Source organism: Pseudopipra pipra, chromosome Z, assembly GCF_036250125.1.
Source record: "Pseudopipra pipra isolate bDixPip1 chromosome Z, bDixPip1.hap1, whole genome shotgun sequence".
Classification (NCBI taxonomy): Eukaryota; Metazoa; Chordata; class Aves; order Passeriformes; family Pipridae; genus Pseudopipra; species Pseudopipra pipra.
The window spans coordinates 45,767,187-45,785,634 of NC_087581.1; the positions used below are offsets into that span (position 1 = coordinate 45,767,187).

The 18,448-nt window shown below is 40.3% G+C and overlaps 1 protein-coding gene across 1 annotated transcript in view; it reads right to left on the reverse strand.

Moving 5' to 3' along the window:
- The window catches only part of MAN2A1 (mannosidase alpha class 2A member 1), a 111,016-nt gene extending 92,826 nt beyond the window's left edge, over positions 1–18,190 (reverse strand). The window contains exons 1-2 of the mRNA XM_064642549.1: positions 17,518–18,190; positions 5,394–5,654 (exon numbers count right to left, since the gene is read on the reverse strand). Coding sequence (XP_064498619.1) covers positions 5,394–5,654; positions 17,518–17,652 — 396 coding nt within the window. The 5' untranslated portion in view covers positions 17,653–18,190. The remainder of the gene's footprint in view (positions 1–5,393; positions 5,655–17,517) is intronic.
- Positions 18,191–18,448: the final 258 nt, after the last annotated feature.

The window sequence follows — 18,448 nt, forward strand, 5'->3', positions numbered from 1 at the left end:
ATTTAGGAGGTTCCTGGAGCAAGTGGAAGATAACTTCCTGACACAGCTGGTGAGAGAGCCAGCTAGGGGATGGACCCACTGGACTTGCTGTTTGTGAACAGGTGTTGTGGTGGTCAGAAGCCATCTTGGCCTCAGTGATCAACCAAGGAGAGTTTTCAACTACTGGAGAAGCAAAAAGCAGGGCCAGCAGAACTGCTGCCACCATGGGCTTCTGGAGGGGCGGCTCTGACCTGTGTAGAAGCCTGGTTGACAGAATCCCTTGGGAGGCAGTCCTGAAGGGCAAAAGGGTACAGGAAGGCTGGACATTATTCACAAAGGAAATCCTAAAGGAGCAGCAGCAGTCTGTTCACATGTGCCAGAAAACGAGCCATCACGGAAGACAAGCCTGGCTGAACAAGCTTGCTGAACTCAGGGCTGGAGCACAGGAAAAAAAGAGAATTTATCAGCTTTGAAAGAAGAGGAAAGTCACTCCAGAGGACTACAAGAATGTTGTGAGGTTATGCAGAGAAGGAACAAGGCCAACTAGAAGGAACAAAGGCCAACTAGAACTTAATCTGGCTACTGCAGTGAAAGACAAAAAAATGTTTCTATAGATACATTAGCAACAACAGGAGGGCTAAGGAGACTCTCTATCCTTTATTGGATGTGGTGTGAAATGTAGTGACAAAGGACGAGGAAAAGGCTAAGGTGCTAAATGTTTTCTTTGCCTCAGTCTTGAACAGTAAGACCACTTGCTCTTCCGGTACTTAGTGCCCTAAACTGGAAGACAGAGATGGGGTGCAGAATCAAGGCCCCATAACCTCAGAGTAAATGGTCAGTCACCTGCTACATCACTTAGACACACAAAAATTAGGTGGGGACTAGGAAAGCGCTACAGAGAAATTTGGACAGGCTGGATCCATGGGATTAGGTAAATTGTATGGGGTTCAACAGGGACAAGTGCCAGGTCCTGCCCTTGGATTACAACAACCCCCTGCAGTGCTACAGGCTGGGGGGAAATGGGTTGGAGAACTGCCTAGAAGAAAAGGACCTGGGGATCAGCACGCAGCAGCGTGCCCGCATGGGAAGAAGGCAAGTGGCATCCTGGCCTGTATCAGAAACAGTGTGGCCAGCAAGTAAGTGATTGTCCCCTGTACTGGGCACTGATGAAGCACCTCAAATCCTGAGTCCAGTTCTGGTTCCCTCACTACAAGAAGGACATTGAGATGTTAGAGTGTGTTCAGAGAAGGGCAATGGACTTCAGGAGATCAGAGTCTGAACACTTTGCTTGGCAAAGTCTCACAGGATAAGGCCCTGGGAAGGAAGAAGGTCCCAAGGAAACTGGTTAATATTCAAGGATAACCACCTTCAAGCTGAAGACAACTCCATACCAGGAAGTCAGGCAAAAATGCCAGGAGGCCTGCATGGATGAAAAAGGAGCTCCTGGCAAAATGTGAACACAAAAAGGAAGCCTACAGAGGGTGAAAGCAGAGACAGATGGGAGCGTGGTGGATTGACCCTGGCTGGATGTCAGGTGCTTACCAAAGCCACTCTATCACTTCCCTCTGTCATTGGACATGGAAGAAAAAAATGTAACAAAAGGCATGTGAGTTAAGACCAGGGAGAGATCACTCACTGATTACCATCACAGGCAAAGCAGACTTGACTTAGGGAAATTAGCTGAACTTATTACTAATCAAAATCAGAGTCAGATTATGAGAATTAAAACAAGTCTTAAAAACACCTTCCCTGGAGTACTGTGTCCACTTCCAAGTTTACCAGTACAAGTGACATGGACACACTGGAAAGAGACCTGCAAAGGGTTACTAAAATGATGAAGGAACTGAAGCAGTTCTCACAGGAGGAAAGACAGAGAGATGAAACAGTTTAACTTAGAGAAGGCTTGGGAGGATCTTATCAATGTGTAGCAATACCGGAAGAGACAGTGCACAGCAGGTGGAGCCAGGTTCTTTCCAGTGATGCCCAGTGACAGGACCAGAGGCAATGGGCACACATTGAAACACAGAAGGTTCCTCCTGAAAGGCTACAGGTGACCCTGCTTGAGCTGAGAGTTGGACCAGATGACCTCCAGACGTCCCTCCTAACCTCAAAAAAATCAGTCAGTTTGTGATTAGAATGTTAACCAGAAGCAGTAACAAAAAAAGCCTAGGAAAAAAGAATAAAATACTTCCACTGTAATAAACTAAAGCCAGATCAGGCAGAAATCACTACTTATGCCAAGACATCCAAAAGACAGAAGTCATTTTTGTCTTTCATACAACACCATCATCAGTAAGAATTGTGCAAAGGATAAATTGCAAACTACATCATCACTGGAACAAGTTACATGACTGCAAGTAAAGAATAAGTTCCAAATTCCTAGTCAGTAAAAGCAAAAAAGGTTAAAGAAAGTATTTCACAGACATATTTTAGTTTCATGTCTAAGTATAAAATACTGATATAGAAAGAAAGGATTTTGTTAAAACAGTAGACAGATAGAAATTGAAAAAGAATGCTGCCTGTCTTCATTATGGTTCCTTCAGAAGACAGTCATGTTGTTACAAGCTTTTCATTAAAACATCTGAAAATTTATTTGTTGTCTTTTTTTCCCCTATATGGGCTTAATCTTTTTCTACGCTGAGGGACTCAAGCTGCTGAAGTAACGCAAATCTTGTGAAAAAATCACAACATTTCCCCAGTGAATACTAAACTATTCCACAGAAGAAAGAAATGCATAGTTTGTGCCTCTTCAGATTACCTTTTTAAAGAGTGACTCGTGTCTCATTTTCAAAAGAAGTAACGTTGCTAAGCCCAATGTTAGATGCTTCAGAAGTTGAGAAGGACAAGGCAAGAGACACCTCACTGTATTATTTAAAAGGCCTTCCAGCTCAGCACAATGGCTGTCGAGAATTCCATCTTCTCTGAGCACAAATGCCAAATATTTCTTGAACTACTGAACTAAAAAAATCATCGTGTTGTATCCATATTTAACGAGTGTTTTTCATTTTGTTGGTTTTATTACCTGTCTCCATTATTCATCCTTTGGAAAAAAAGTGCCCACTAATCTTCCATTTGAATCGAATTATAGCATTCTCAAGTCAGCGTTGTTTTCAGTTTCCAGCTCTATGACAATTTCCTACCTACTTACAAACATCACAAGTAGCAGGTATACAGTTTCTTGATTTATAATTCCTCCATGAAAAAGAATCTTTTGGCTGTCTCATCCAAGCATCTTTTGGTCTCATGTTTTATGAAAATACATCTCTTTGAGAAGCAAATCCCAGTAATATTTCTCACTGAAATATCAAAGTTTTTTAATCCCTATTAGAATGTCTTCTCACAATGTTTCCCCCTTGTGGGAGACTATAATGAATTTTCACAACTTATTCACTGAAGACTCTTTTGCCTTCATTCTCTAATGTTGTTTTTTATCCAAACACTATGTCTCACCTATATTAGCACTTACTACTTTTTTGTCTCTCATACATCCTCTTAAGAGACAAACATGGGAAAAGTAATGTCCAAGTCTGTGGGTTTAAGTTAACATTTACGAATGTTAACTTAACACTTACAAGCTGGTTTAGAATTCAAAATATATTTTTTTGTTAAAATGGTCCAAATAATTATCCAAAGTGTCTCAGATAAATTAACTGAGCTTACAGAATCCATCAGGGATGGCAAAGTATTAAATAGTAAAACTGTATTCAAATACAGTAATAATATAGTAATTTAGATCAGCTTGTTAATATGGTGTAATAGGAATTCTGCTAAAGTCAAGGTCTTGGATTCCATAACTGAAATGTGGGTCACACTCACAGGATGAGAAACTATACACAGAAGCAATATTAAAGTGACTTAGTGATGACAGTGGATAACCTGCTGAGTACAAGGTACTAATGCAATGACACAAAGAACATTAGAGCTCTTTTTTCCTGTGCAAGGAAGAAAGTGTGAGTATGGAAACAATGTTTTCTTCTTGATTACATGCAAATAACCTTAAAAGTAGAGAAAATTATCCAAAAGCAGTTTAGCTACTACAGTTTCCCATTAGCTAGGTAGTAGGCATATTAGCTGATAGTAGGTGCATGTTCTGACATTCTGCAAATGTGAAGCAAAACATGAGAACAGTTTAAGAAAAGATCTTTTTGCTTTCCGTTCATAACAGGTTAACATGCCTAAGAATTTAAGACAACATATTTTTACTCAAAATTCATGATTCTCATTTACTAGAACTTATTTTTAATGCATATTAAAAAAGCGCATCATTTAATATGGTAATAGACTGCATGATGAATAACCTGTTAACAATCCACTAACTTGAACACACATAATTGTAAGTCCACATGCTTCACTTCCCTGCACAGAAGTCTGAATGTATATTAGAAACATGATCAGATATTCAGATATTGCCTTTAAAAAGCCTATTTTCTCTGTAGAAGACATATTAAGGTGGTGTCTATCCTTGAAAACTTTAAAGGCGTTAAGCATGATACATCAGAGGTTACAACTGGTCTAATAGCTGTACTTATTCTTCTGAAGTCCACAGTCTTTCTCCTGTAATAGAAATACCTTAAATTCTAAAATAAGAAAGCTGGACTTCAAAATTTAATCTTTGCTTTAGAGTACTATGAATATTTATAGTACTCCCACAAGGCTCACAAAAACAGTACAGATCACAAACTTCACAGAGTATTCTCAGTGCTCCTGAATCACTCCATTAAAAGTGAATATATAAGAGTCCATGAACTCACAAGCATCACCAGAAAGAAAAATAAATTCAACTTGAAGTGTCTGACTTTAAAAAATTCAACCTCCCCAGTTCATTGCCAACCAGTCAACATGGTAAATGTTCCTTCTTTCTGACCAAAGTGCCTACACAAACCAGAGACACACAGGAAGGCTGAAATACAGAAATGACATTCAAAAGGGAACACAGGACCCAAGATTTTCTCGAAATTATTAATTCTTGAACATTATTTACCTCCTCATCAAGACTCTACTTATATATTCCTAAAAAGTAAATTCTATTTAAATCAAGACTATCCACTATTTCTAGTTTATTTTTCATCAGCTTTAGAACAATTTGGAGAAACTGAGACTCTCAAATAAATTATTTCCAAAGAACTGAGGGGACAATAATCTGAGTATAATCATTTTGTTTTAATTTCTTTAAGAATTTTAAGCTTTCTCAACTGTTGGCTCTTAATAATCACTAATCAATTTCTAGACAGTTTTTTAAAAAGGTGGAAAAAGAACAGTTTCATAACATCTGGTAAATACAACAGTTACTTGAACAACTCTATTATGTCTTAGGATCTTAGTACCAAGCTTTTAGCTGTAATTTGACATTTTCAGAATTAAAAGGTAATGACAGCTGGGACTCCAGCAGAATAAGACAAAGATGTACTGCTTACCTGTACACCTGAACCATGACTTCCCCTCTTAGAAGCAAACAAACAATCCTCAGAATCAATGGCAAACAAAACTGAAGCGGAAGGAAAGAGCTCAGAAACAGATCCTTGACTGAAGTTTATGGCCTCTGGATTTTTTTGACCATCTTTTACTGATTCACTCAGATTGATCACAGAATCTCGTATGTTTGAAATAATCTCATTATTTTCTGCCAACAGGCGTTCTAAATGATCTATTTTTTCTTGCAATATTGAAAGCTGGCCCTAGGGGGGGAAAAGAAAAAAGAAAGTTTAATTATTTCTCAGACAAATTCTTGACAGAATTAAAAAAAAATTTCAATTCCACAATAGCATGTGATCACACAAAAAATTACAAAATATATTTATTTTATATAAAGACAAACTAATAAGGAATTGACCCAACATATGAAACTTTCCCTTTTCAGTATAAGGCAAAAGAGCAAAAGATACATTTTCTTTTATGAACTTGAATTCACAGCACAAGATTTAATCAGTGATACAAAGATACTCTTTAAAGTCACACTGTTTCAAGAAGCAATTACACCTACTTCAACTTCTTTCACATGTCATAGATTCACAAAAATCTGATCTTTTCACTTATCAGAACATCAAACAGAAAACCAGTTTTTACAGTCAGTCACATTGTGATGGGATTAGCAGGATGTAAACATATCAGTGTTTTCCTGTACATGTAAAACAGTATTTCAATAAATACCAAGTTTCTTACTTTCAGTGAAAGTTAGAGAGAAATAAACAAAACCACTTAATGGGAGTAAAAGATCCCTTAACAGCCTGTCAGAGGAATAATCTGTAAATTGGACCATTACAAACATCAAGAAAATCCTGTAAAAGAGAGATCAAGCTAAGAGCATTTTTAGTCACAAGGTCATCTGACTAAGCAACAGGATTTTGTAAATGATTCCAGTGTGCACCCCCATAGGAAGGCTGCAGAACAATATCAGTGAGAACTGAAAATCAGCACATTTCCCAAAGCAACTTAGAAGGAGAGACAGATTCTACACAGCAATTTACAATCTACACAGCATCTAATCACTGTATTGTTGGAATACAGGAGGGAGCATAGCCAAACAAGGTACCTCCAAATGCTACTGCCCTCTCATGTAATAGCCACTCCTTCCAAATTATTTGAAGTACACCTTTTTTCAGGCATGAATGAGTTAGCTTTTACAGAATTACAAAAGGCCAAATTATTTAACATAATTTAACATGATTTTCATCTTAACAGTAATTTCTTTATTTCCTCAGAATGACTTTAACATAACAATAATAATAAATTATAAGAGACAAAAAAAAAGAACAGTCACTTCCTATTATTAAAATTGTGGTCACCCCCCAAAATATACAATGTATAATTAGATATTTTTGCAAGCAGCTGTTGTTAAAACAAAACCTTCTACAGACTCAGGCATCTACATTTTACCATTACATTCAACACAAACAGCACTGATTCAGTAGACAGCTACTCTGTCACTTATGATTTTAATAACTTTTTCCTAGCACCAATGCCTTATTTTCTTAGGACTATAGTGTAATATTAGAAACAACATCTGTATATGACACTTTTTTCCCTTTTAACCATAATTCACTTGAAGTATTTGCATTTTCCTTTTCAGCCACTGTGGTTTGCAAAGGATTAAGCCTGCTTTCTAAATTGATGTGTACCTTCTTTTAAATTCTGTTCATTTTGAGAAGCCTGCAGGAATAAAAAAACACCCCTTACCAAGGGATACCAATCAGTCTTTTGGATTCCCAACTGTCAGTGTTATAATTCTACCATTAGAATAATTCTATCTTTAATTCATCCTTTTATGAAAGTTCTTTGCAATTTTGCAAATTAGTATTTTTTAACAGGTTGGTAAGCTGGTCCCCTCATTTTTTGGGCTGTGTGAAGTGCTGGCCCACTGCTTTGTTGCTGCTTGTTTATTTGTTTCTTAGATTGATACATCCTGAAAACAAACAAAGATTTTAGAATGCAACAGTCAGACAGCTATTCCTTTCCCAAAAGAGCAAAATATATTTTGACAACAGAATCAGATTAAGCTAATTGAGATGTAGGGCCAACATCCTAGAATCCCAATAGTTTAAAGATAAATGCTACAAACTTAGAAAACGGATGAACTGAAAACAAGAAGAAATTCATATGCAGATGATGGAATACTGGAAAGAAAAATAAATAAAAACTCAAAACGAACAGACTGTAGTCTCATGCCCCCTGGTGGTACAAAAGAAACAACCAGATGGAAATCTCAAATGCTACATCAAAGATACTGTGTGCACATTTCTGTCTAAAATCACTGTTTTCCCTTGCAATGATGTTTAGGATTTATGAAAGGTTTCTCTACACAGAAAACTAACAGCCTATTATGCCACTCACTCTAAAAATAACACATATAAAACAATACCCGATAGGGGCTTTACAGGCTGTCCAACATAGGCTCTGATCCTCAGATTCCTAGGAAGCTACAGTACAGCTGCCACCTATACAAAGTATTACCTGCTTCACTGCCCATGACTACAGTTCAAACGTACAAAGTGTGCAGCTCAAATGCTGTTCACACCTATCCCACCACCATATACACTGCAAATACAACTATGAAATCAGACACCTGATTAAAACTTATATTCTTATTCATGTATGTTTTAGAAATATTTTACCTTTCTTAAACAAAAAGATATTTATATTGCTTAGCAATAGCTTTTCAACTACCTGGTCATATATTACACCACCAATCTTACTTATATCATCTAAACAATTATAGTCTCTCCAGCACAATAACAGACCCAGGGGGGAAACAAAAAATATTTTAAAACCTCACCAAATATGTGTTTAGATTGATCCTCTCATAAACTGCCAACCCCTAGGAGACAGATATGAACTTCTGAGGTCATGTCATATTTCCTATCTTTAGACAGACCTTTGATTTAACTTGTTATACTTTAAACCTTCAAATATCTGTAACGAGTTCTACCAGCTTCTTTGTAAACCAGGTTCCCTGTTTAAAAATAGTAATTTGTTCCCAGATGACCTTCAAACAACAACTTCATATGTTGCTCCATACATCCAGAAATAATCTAGCTGCAGGGTTCAAGCCTACCTAGCACACTGATTTTCAGGAGTCTGTTAAAGTATATTACTCTAACTTTTGAGGTAGATCTATTTGGAGAAAGAAATCCTTGCAAAGAGCTCTCAATGCAGAATTTAACAGAGGACATTAATACAGAAAATCCTGCTTTCTTTTCTGAAGACTATGAGATACATCATGTCTGTCTCTGAAAGCATTTAAACATGCCATGTATGTACTAACTCAACTTGAATGCTAAACATGAAATAAAAAGCTATAGTTAAGAACACGTAACTGAGACCTAATGCACTACCCAAGTTAAAACAGACAGGCAACGAAATTTTTGAAAGCATCAAAATATTTTCAGTTTTGTTGTGAAATATCACATCCATGAGAATTTACTTTAAGAAACAACAGTGTCACAGACTTGAAATGGATCCCAGCCTTCATTCAGCATGAAAATAATTAACATCAGGAACCCATTCTCAAGGTTAAAATTTCACATGCATTCAAATTATGCAAAAGCTAGGTCTATTTTCATTGCACAGTAACCTTTTCACCTTACTCATGTTAAATAGATATCACCTATTCAACAGTAAAAGGATTTTAAAATATGACCTAAACATGGAAAATGCTGACACTCTTCAAAACAATACATTTAACACATGAAAATAAATTCAGTTTCAACATTTTTAGATGAAGGTAACTGACTTACTTCAAATGTCAAGGCCAAACAGTACCAAACAGTAGCAAAGTTACTACTAAAGCTCTTTCATCTTATTAATTATTAGTAACAGATGTTGACTTACTAGTAAAACAGATTAGAAGCATGTTACAGGGGACACTATATACATCTAATTAAAATATAAAACACACAGATCCTCTCCATTACTAAAACCATATTCCATTGTTTTAAATTAAGCTTTCAATTTTTCCATCGTTTTCTTTTTCTTTTTACCTGAGCAGACATACACAATTTTAACTTAAAAAGTACTATCTGAAATTTTGTTTTCTACGTGGCTTTGTAGATACTGGATAGCAAAAGCTGGGCTAGCTGCACAAATCATAAACGTTAGCAGACCTACTCCTGACTTTACAGCATCAAGTCTTCTCATAAAAGAAGCAATCCTGATCCAAGACTTTGAGAAATGCCTAACTGCAAGGAAAACTGGAGGTATGCCATCTGAGTAAGTGTGTCCTAGTTCAAATGAACATTAAAGGATGCTCTGTTAATCTACACACTTGTTTTAATACAAGGAAAATAAATATAAAGTTGTGAGAATCACTTGGCCTACACAACCAGTTGATAAGTTTATAACAACTTTGGTGTAAGATTCTTTCATTTCACTCTATCTTTTAACATTGATGAGTGTGCAAATTAAGATTTTATTAAAAAGCAAGAAAGGTAATCCTCCTGTTACTTCACAGCAAAGAAGTATTTCTACAAGAAGTGCAAAGTACCAACAAATCCAATAGTGCTGAAAGTAGCTACAGCTGCTCTGGTAGAAGAATGGCATCACATGAGCCAACACACTGTGGTTACACAGGATTGGACTTAACCAACAAAATCCTTCCATGTAAGGGCAGCACAGATCAGCACGCCCTCCTCCCACTTGGAACAAAAACTGTTCATACCTGTTAGCTGCACTGAGAAACCTGCCATTACCACCACATGAACCAGCTACATAAACAGCTCCTTATGCTTCAGTCAGTCTGAACCCTTCAGTGGTTTTCATGCCCCAAATACTCCAAAGCAGTCTGCTTTCCCACTGCCCTCTGCTTGCCCTTCTCTGTTTGCTTCTGATGCCAGTCTGACCTGCAGCAAGGACTCTCCAGAAAGGAGCATGCTGCCACCCAGCACAAGGAGGGGAAGCCCAGCAGCACAAGGAGAGATCAACATGTTTTATTCTGGGGAAGTGGAGAGTGGACAGTTTCTCCCATGTAAACATTGTACATTGTAGAAAAGACATCAGTTGCAACTTTCATTTCCTGAGTGAATGCTCACTCTTTCCCTAAATGCAGTAACTTCTAACAGGCCACACTGATGGTCGTTTCCTCAGGAAAAAGACAGCTAGCTCAAATAACTGAAGAGAGAGTATGACAGGCTCACAGATGAGATCATCTCAAAGAAATAGGCTGGCAGAGGAGAAATCTGCTTTAGAGACTTCTTATGTTACCTCAGCTGGAATTTGGTTATTTGTATCCAGAATCAGCCAGCAACCACCCAGTGTTTGGTTCAAAACCAGAAAGAGCCCATTTTCTTTCTCCGGCACATGAACAAGCAGGAGACAAAGGAACTGGCAGTGTCCTATATAAGAGACTGGTGCACCAACGAAGTGTGGTGAAGAAAGCGGAGTACTACAATGAATGGAGCTCTTCAAAGGATGTGGAATTCAAGATCTTTGCCTATACACATTTATTACAGCAAGCAGTGAGAAAACTGGACTCTGGCTGCACTGAATGCTAGTCATCTTAATGGTTTTCTGTACCAGTCTTTGTCAATTACTATATCCAGGTACATCTTTGGAAATCATGTACTAACTTTGCTAAAATCTTGATATAAACCTCTGAAGAGATGCCAGCATATCAAGATAGTAACACAAGGAAGTATTCACTATCAGAGCACTGTACAGTGAACAGAACATACTAAATATAGAATTAAATGGTCACCTCCTGCACAGAAAAAACAAGCAGGTAAAAGTCAAAAATGCAACCTGGTGTAGCATCAAAGCTTAATACTTGAACACACTGTTTCAGCATGTATTCACTTTGCAAGGTAGGACATAGAACAAAAAACAAGCATACAGTGCACCAGTTAAAAGGACAATTCAAGGTCTGAAGACTTTATTGATCTCGGCAGAAGGCGTAAATGCATTCGTGACAATGAAAAGTACATAAGTACTACATCCTCTTAGTAATTTCCTACCTTTAAAGTATTATTCAAATAAACTCATGTTTTATAAAGACACTGGAATTCTTCTGAATTAAATAACTACAAAACAAAAGTCTGTTCTGTTAAAAAAAACTAGGAAAGTTCTGATTCAAAAATGCAACAGCCTGACAGACAGATTTTAAGAAGTTGATGGACTTCCGCATTTTGCTTTACCAGAGGCAGCAATAACCGGAATGTTTAATGTACCATTGTACTCGATTTAAGTTTCATGTAATTTACAGAGACAAATATAAGGCATGCTGTTAGGGATTAGTTTTGACACAAGCATCAGTGATCTGAAGGCAAGGAGAAAAGAAAGGGAGATGGAGAGAAATCTAAAAATACTCAGTTTAAAGTCAATTAAACTGAAAAATGTCCACTGTGACTGATACATTTCAGTTGCATTTCCTTTTTGATTTCCCTTCCTACCCTAAGCCAAATCCTTATTTAAATGGCTACCAATATAATACTGAAGCACAGCTTATATGCCATTAGGAGTATGAGCATTTTAATAACAGGTATTTTCATTTGAACAAAGTCAAAACTTAACATGTTAGAAAAATAAAAGCTCAAAGTAAGAATAAACTAGAAAACCTCTCTCCATTTAGTATATACAGTTATAGTTTATACAGTTAAGTTAGGCATTGACTCTAGGTAGCAGAAGGAACTGCTCAATTATAGCTAGTGCTACTACTCTGTAAAATATGTTTTGCTCAACATTTTGCACCAGATTCAAAGCCTGTAATTGAGGGAGGCTATTAGCTTCTGCTTGACTGCTGCTTAGCCAGAACTTTACAAAAAACGAGCAAGCAATGAAAACGCTCTGTGAACATTAGGAAAACAACGAATTGTTACTGACCTGTAATTATGTTCACAAAGAGGGCTGCTCCTCCTTTGCAATGTACTACAAGCTGAGAAGAAGTAATCCTAAATTTCAATTATTTTGCACTCAAGATATTTACGTGACATTCAAAGGCTTTTAGATTGTGAACTTACTAAGGGTTTTGTTTGTTTGTTTTTAAAATCAGTCAACATGTTTCAAATCCAGGAAAATGATGATTTTGGGATTTTTTTACTCAACATTCAATCTCCTCAGATGTGAAACTGATAAGAATGCTAGTAAAAGTCACTGCACCCATAATTTCTCAGTGCCCAGAAGTCAAAAAGTGACAATTCAAAATGATGCATAACCTTAATGATCACTATTCACATTTTAGAGTAAAACAAATATTTCCTAAATGCCTGCTCACACTGCTTCCAATATTTCTGCAAACACAAGTCCTGTTATGTGTGACACAACATTGACTGGAAAGCTCCCAAACAAGCTCATGAAAACACACCAACTACTCCAAACATGCAACTTCAAAATGTGTCCATGTAAGCCACTGACTTCAGTTACTTCACTGTGGCAAGGCACATAGCCAAACTCTGTGTGGAAAAGGTGTTTACAGGGTATTTGTGGGGCAAGGTACCTACCAAGCATCAGCTGATACACTGCAGCTACAGAGGACTGACTGAAGGCAGAGCTTCTTACAGTAGGGGAAGTGTTATCTCCGCAGCACTCCAGAATAAAGTTCACAAGGCGCCTTTGTTCAACACACAAATCAAAGAACTGCTGGTGTTTCTGCCATGTGTTTAGTCCTTATTTCCTGCTATTACTGCTCCACCCTTCCATGATTCATATTTTGGCCAAGTGGTACTACTGTCAAATTATTGGCAAGTTCAGATGAAATAACACCCTGCACTGCAACAATCACCACTTGTGCAATTTATGCTGAAGTATTTGATACATTGTGTAGATGCCTTGAAAGCATGATTCCAGTAAAGAAGCTTTATCAGTACCACCAAGAGCCAGGATACCTAATGCTTTGCTGGAAGGACATTGGAAACAAACAAAATCAAAAAAAAAGACAAAACAAAACCAACAACAACAAAAACATACACCAAGCCAGCTGGTTTTAGAGGAACTGTACTCAATCACCTTAGTTCGATGCAGTGCAATTAGTGAGTCCATAAAACCATAAAAGCAGTTAGCACACAGGAGATCAGAGTAAGCTTCAAATAACAGTAGTCGAAAAGGGAGGTGGTGAAGAAAACACAGAGGGGGCAAAGAGAGGGATCTTCAAATAACAATTGCTTAGGAAAAAGAAAATAGTAAGCATGGAAGTTGCAGTATGTTTGTGCTTCGACTTTTAACAAACTTTAAAAAAAAGAACAAAGACAAATTAAAGCAATCACTTGGTACCAATCCAGTTATCTACCAAAATAATGGGAGACTTGACTATCAAAAATGTATTTCAGAAACAATCTTGCACACAGGGGGGAGATATGTCCCATAAAAGCTAAACCAAGCCAAGGGAAAGTAGTTAGAGGAAAAAGTTCAAGTTCAAAGCATTACCTATCATATACTGACAGAGGATGCTGCAATGTGTTGCTGTTTTGCCTTACTCAACCATAAAATTAACTCAAAATTAACTTCCATGTTAAAAAGACCATCCATTTCTGAAGTAAGACACTCTTACAAATCCTCCACTTAATTTTGTTTTTTCAGTTGGACTTTTAAAGTGAGTAATGCATGCTAAGGTGCAAATGTAGAATCAAAAGAAATATTTCACAGCCTTCTGTAAATGAACAGCTTTCATGGATCTTAATAGCCTTCATGGATCTGTTCTAAGTCAAGGTAAAGTTAGTTGAGAAAACAAGCCATTATGCCAATGATTTTTTTTTCTATTTGAGTCCAAAATCCAGAGTAGATCAATATGGGCCTATCAGTATTTGGTATTCCTCAATATACCATTACACAGGTTCTTCAACATAAGCTGCTTATGGACTTACTCCACTAGAGACTTGATTCGAATGTAGTTTTCACTTAGCAGTTATCAATTTGGCCCACAAATCACTTGTAGCTGACACTTGCTGCACAAGAGATATCACTGGACTAAGCACTACTTTGAACCTTGCTCCACTCTAGTGTCACACAAGATTTCTCAGAATATTCTGTGTTGTTGCAGACAAAACCAATACACTTAACCACTTTTTCTACTATATTCCACTAGAAGAATCTTACACAGTGATCTGTACTGACAACGGGTACAATAAACTAAAAATGCACCTAAGATCATTCCTGCACCTTGAGCTCGTCCCTAAGAACAGGCTCGTCCCTAGGAACAGGCTCAGAAAGACAGAGCTTGTGATATGGCCATTCTAAGAATAATACATGTCAGACAAACAGGCAGGATTCATGAAGATACAGGCAGGAATTACAAAGGAGAGGTCAGTAAGTCTATAAGTACCTATTCTTCCTGGAATTAATAGGGACTTCCATTGTATGGCAACAGAGAGATCTTCTGGTATTATGATTTCAATGCACCACCAGTGATGACAAGGCTATAAATCACCTTACCTCAAGTTCTATTAGAGCTGCCCCTATTGCCACCTTAGCATGGAGAGCTGTGAAAAAACCTCACTGTAAAACTGACTGCTGATGCCAGCTTTTGCAATCCAAACACTGAGAAAGACACAATGCCACTGCTGTGTCCCAAGCCTGACCACAGGTTCTGTTTAGCACAGCAGTGAAAATCATTTAAGTATTCGTTTAGAGAGCACATAAAGCCATCTGCCTATGGATATTCACCCATCTTGGGAGATCCTGCTCAAAAATTATTTCTGCAAGACATTTCTGTTGGTATCCTTGAACTCTCAAAGTGTTATGCAAGTTCTGTAAGGGCAGCTCTTGACTCACTGGCCTACACTGAGAAGCCTGAAAGAAGACAGGTTCACAAGACTGAGTCTGATGCAAACTACCTTGAGACCAAGGCACCTTGTCTGAAAGAAAACATGGCAATGAAAACGAAGCAGCAATTCTAATAATTAATTTTACTACTGGCATTAGGTACCATGACACTAACAGGCAGACTAACAGGCACTACCAGCTGAAAAATCAGCACACTGCCAGCACAAAAAGAGGTATGAAGTAAATCAAATCAGTAAAATCTGAGGAAAAAGAAAAAAAGAAAAAAGGCTTGCTTCCTCTTTCTAAGCCAAAAAAATACTGACCTTTGTTATCAGAAAACAGAATGCCTTCTTAAATCTACAAACTGCTGCCATAGTTTTTCACAAACAAAAACAGCCTGAAGGTTTTACATCTGTGGCTAGTTTCACTTACAGTACTCTGAGCTTTGGCAACACTGCACTGACACAAACAGTCATATGAGGTAGTAGTATTGAAGCTGTTTCTTTCAAATATTTCTGGAGGTTTCTATTCCACTTTTCATGGTTTGAATTTATTTTAAACTGATATTATAAGGCTATGAAAGCATTTGCCAGATTTCAGAGGTTTCATAGGTACAACAAAGTGAAAAATTTCTATCACATGAGTAGCAAAAGCAAATGACAAAATCATGTCAACTTCACCTTTAACTTTCTCAAAGAACAAAGCAATAAGAAAGGAAAAGGTAACTGTTCACCCAAAGGAAGGACTAGTGATAGGCAGAAGATTCTCCAGTAAGAATATGAAGCCTCAAAGAAATTTAGACATGGAAAAAACAAAAAGAGTAAATACTGACAGACTGTTCTAGAAGACTGAGAGAAAGGAGGAGGATGGAAGGAGAAAACATTGGTATCTAACTGACTAGATCACATAGAAGGAAGAGGCCTAAAAACAGATTAAGGTTCCAAATGCTTCCTCACAAGAAAAAAGACCATGTTACACCTCAGACCATTGTAGAATACAGACAGGAACTTCAGCTGCAAGACAGTGACATGTCTAATAAGTGTTCCTTATTCACTCAAGTATTTCAAACCAAAATCGAACATTAAAAAAAAAACCACACCAATGGATGAGCTTTCCAGTTCAATACTTCACCTGGATTAAACTCAGCTAGTGAAATAATGACACATTAAGTGATTTCTTTACAGAAGTTACCGACCATATCACCAAAGCAGCACTTGTACTTAGCTGTTACAAGTGTAACACGTGGCATTACTCGCCTGCTGGAGTTACATTTTGAACAGACACAGCTGCTGTAGCCAGTCTTGTCTTTCATTCTTCCATCTCCTAAGCTTCTTCTTTCCTTTCTCCTCATTCCTGCAAAAACTAGTGGCTGACCTTTGAACTGTAACTTGAAGGAAAAAGGGTAGAACAGATCTGCTCCTTTTCTTTACATTTAAGTAAAGGTTTTTATCTTTACCATTAACAAAATGGTATCAGTAATTACTTTTGCATTAAATGAAACAATAGTGGTTCTAACAGAGAGATAACTGTTATTTTTTATACAATCTTTTGGAGTTCTAGTCACTTGAAGCGAATTCACTGCAGTACTAGAATAAATTTTCATTTGTTTCCAATAAAAATAAGTACCGTGCAAGCATAAATAGGTTATAACTTCATTTTCTGGGCTGGGGGGTTTTTTGTCCACTACTATAAAAACACACAGCTGTTTATACCCAGCAGCATTCTGCTATTCTGCACAGCATACCATGCCCTCTCTGAAATACATGTTTCTTGTCACGGCCAAACATTCCTTATCACAACCGCCACGCACAGTTTTTGAATTTCTCCCTCACACAGACAACGGAGGAAAGTGAAGAGCTGCATCTTTCAACTACGCGGCGCAGTCGGGTCAGCCGGTTACTGCTCCCAAGTAAGGCACAGCGGAACGGAAAGCAGCAGCGAAGTCAGCATTTCTCTAAACCTACCTGTTGTTGACACGGCTGAGATTCTACTCTCGGATTCCCAGCTCTCCCTGTCAGCTCCTGTTTCCAGCACCGCTTCCTACAGCCCAGAGTGAGCCCCGCACCCCCGCTCTGCTGCCCGCCCGAGGAGCCCCCGGGGCCGCGGGAGCCGCACCGCAGCCTCCAGCTCGTCCCGCCGGGGCGAAGTGGGCTTGTCCCCCTACCAGGCCGGCCAGGTGGGCTGTTTCCCGCACCCCGCTCCCCGCACAGCCCCGGGCCGGGCCGAGCCGCGGCAGCGCCGCCCGGAAGCTGCTCCGCTCGCCCCCCGCAGCCCGAGAATCTCGGCGGGGAGAGAAAGGAGCCCCGCTGGCGGCACCACCGCCTCCCCCTCTCCGCCCCCGGCCGCCGCCCCGCTCACCTTGGGGAAGGTGCCCTCCCGCCGGGGGCTCTTCGGGTGGTCGAAGTGGCCGCGGTCTAGCATCAGGTAGAGGGAGAAGATCACAACGCAGAAGACCGCGCTGCCGAACACCGTGAACTGCCGGCTCAGCTTCATCTCCGCGGCCGCCGGGCCGGCCCCGCCGCACTCCTCCCGCCGCGGCCGACGCGCCCGGGCCCCGCTCGGCCGCCCCTCGCTCGGGGCCGAAAGTTGTTCCGGCGCGGCAGGGACCGCGGGCGCCGCCGCCCCCGGAGAGAGGCGGCACGGACTCTCCTCCGGAGAAGTGCGAGAAGTTGCCCCCCGGCCCCCCCTCCCCCGCCCGCCGCGCCGGGGCGAGGAGCCGTGTCGAGATCACCCCGCCGGCGCGGCAAGAGGCGACACGAGAGTTTCCGGGAGCGGATCGAGTTCTCCGGCAGGAGAGCGCTCGGCGGGGAAGTGGCGGCAGCAGCGGCGCGGGGCCGACCAAGCGACGCTGCTCCCCGCTCCCTGCCTCCTCCTCCTCCTCCTTCTCCTCCTCCGGCCGCCTCCGCGGCCGCCCCGCTGCTCCTCACTGCCCGCACGCGGTGCAGGAGTCCGGCACCTCCTCCTGCGGCCAGAGCGGTACCGGGGCCGCCGCCGGAGCTCTCGGGGCCGCCGCGCACACGCTCAGCGCCGAGCGAGTCCCCGCCCGGCCCCGCCGCCGCCGGAGCCGCCACGTCACGGCCGCGGCCCCACCCCCGCCGGCCCCGCCGCTCCAGCCGCCGGGGAGAGTCGCAGCCTCCGCCCCTCCCGCTCCCCCTGGGGAAGGAGGGGAGCCCCGCTCCTGCTCCCCGCCTCTGTCTCGGTGCGGCGGGGCCGGCGAGAAGCTGCCTCCTCCCCCCGGGCGGCGCGGCCGCTCGGAGGCGCCACTCAGCGATGGCGCCGCTCACCGATG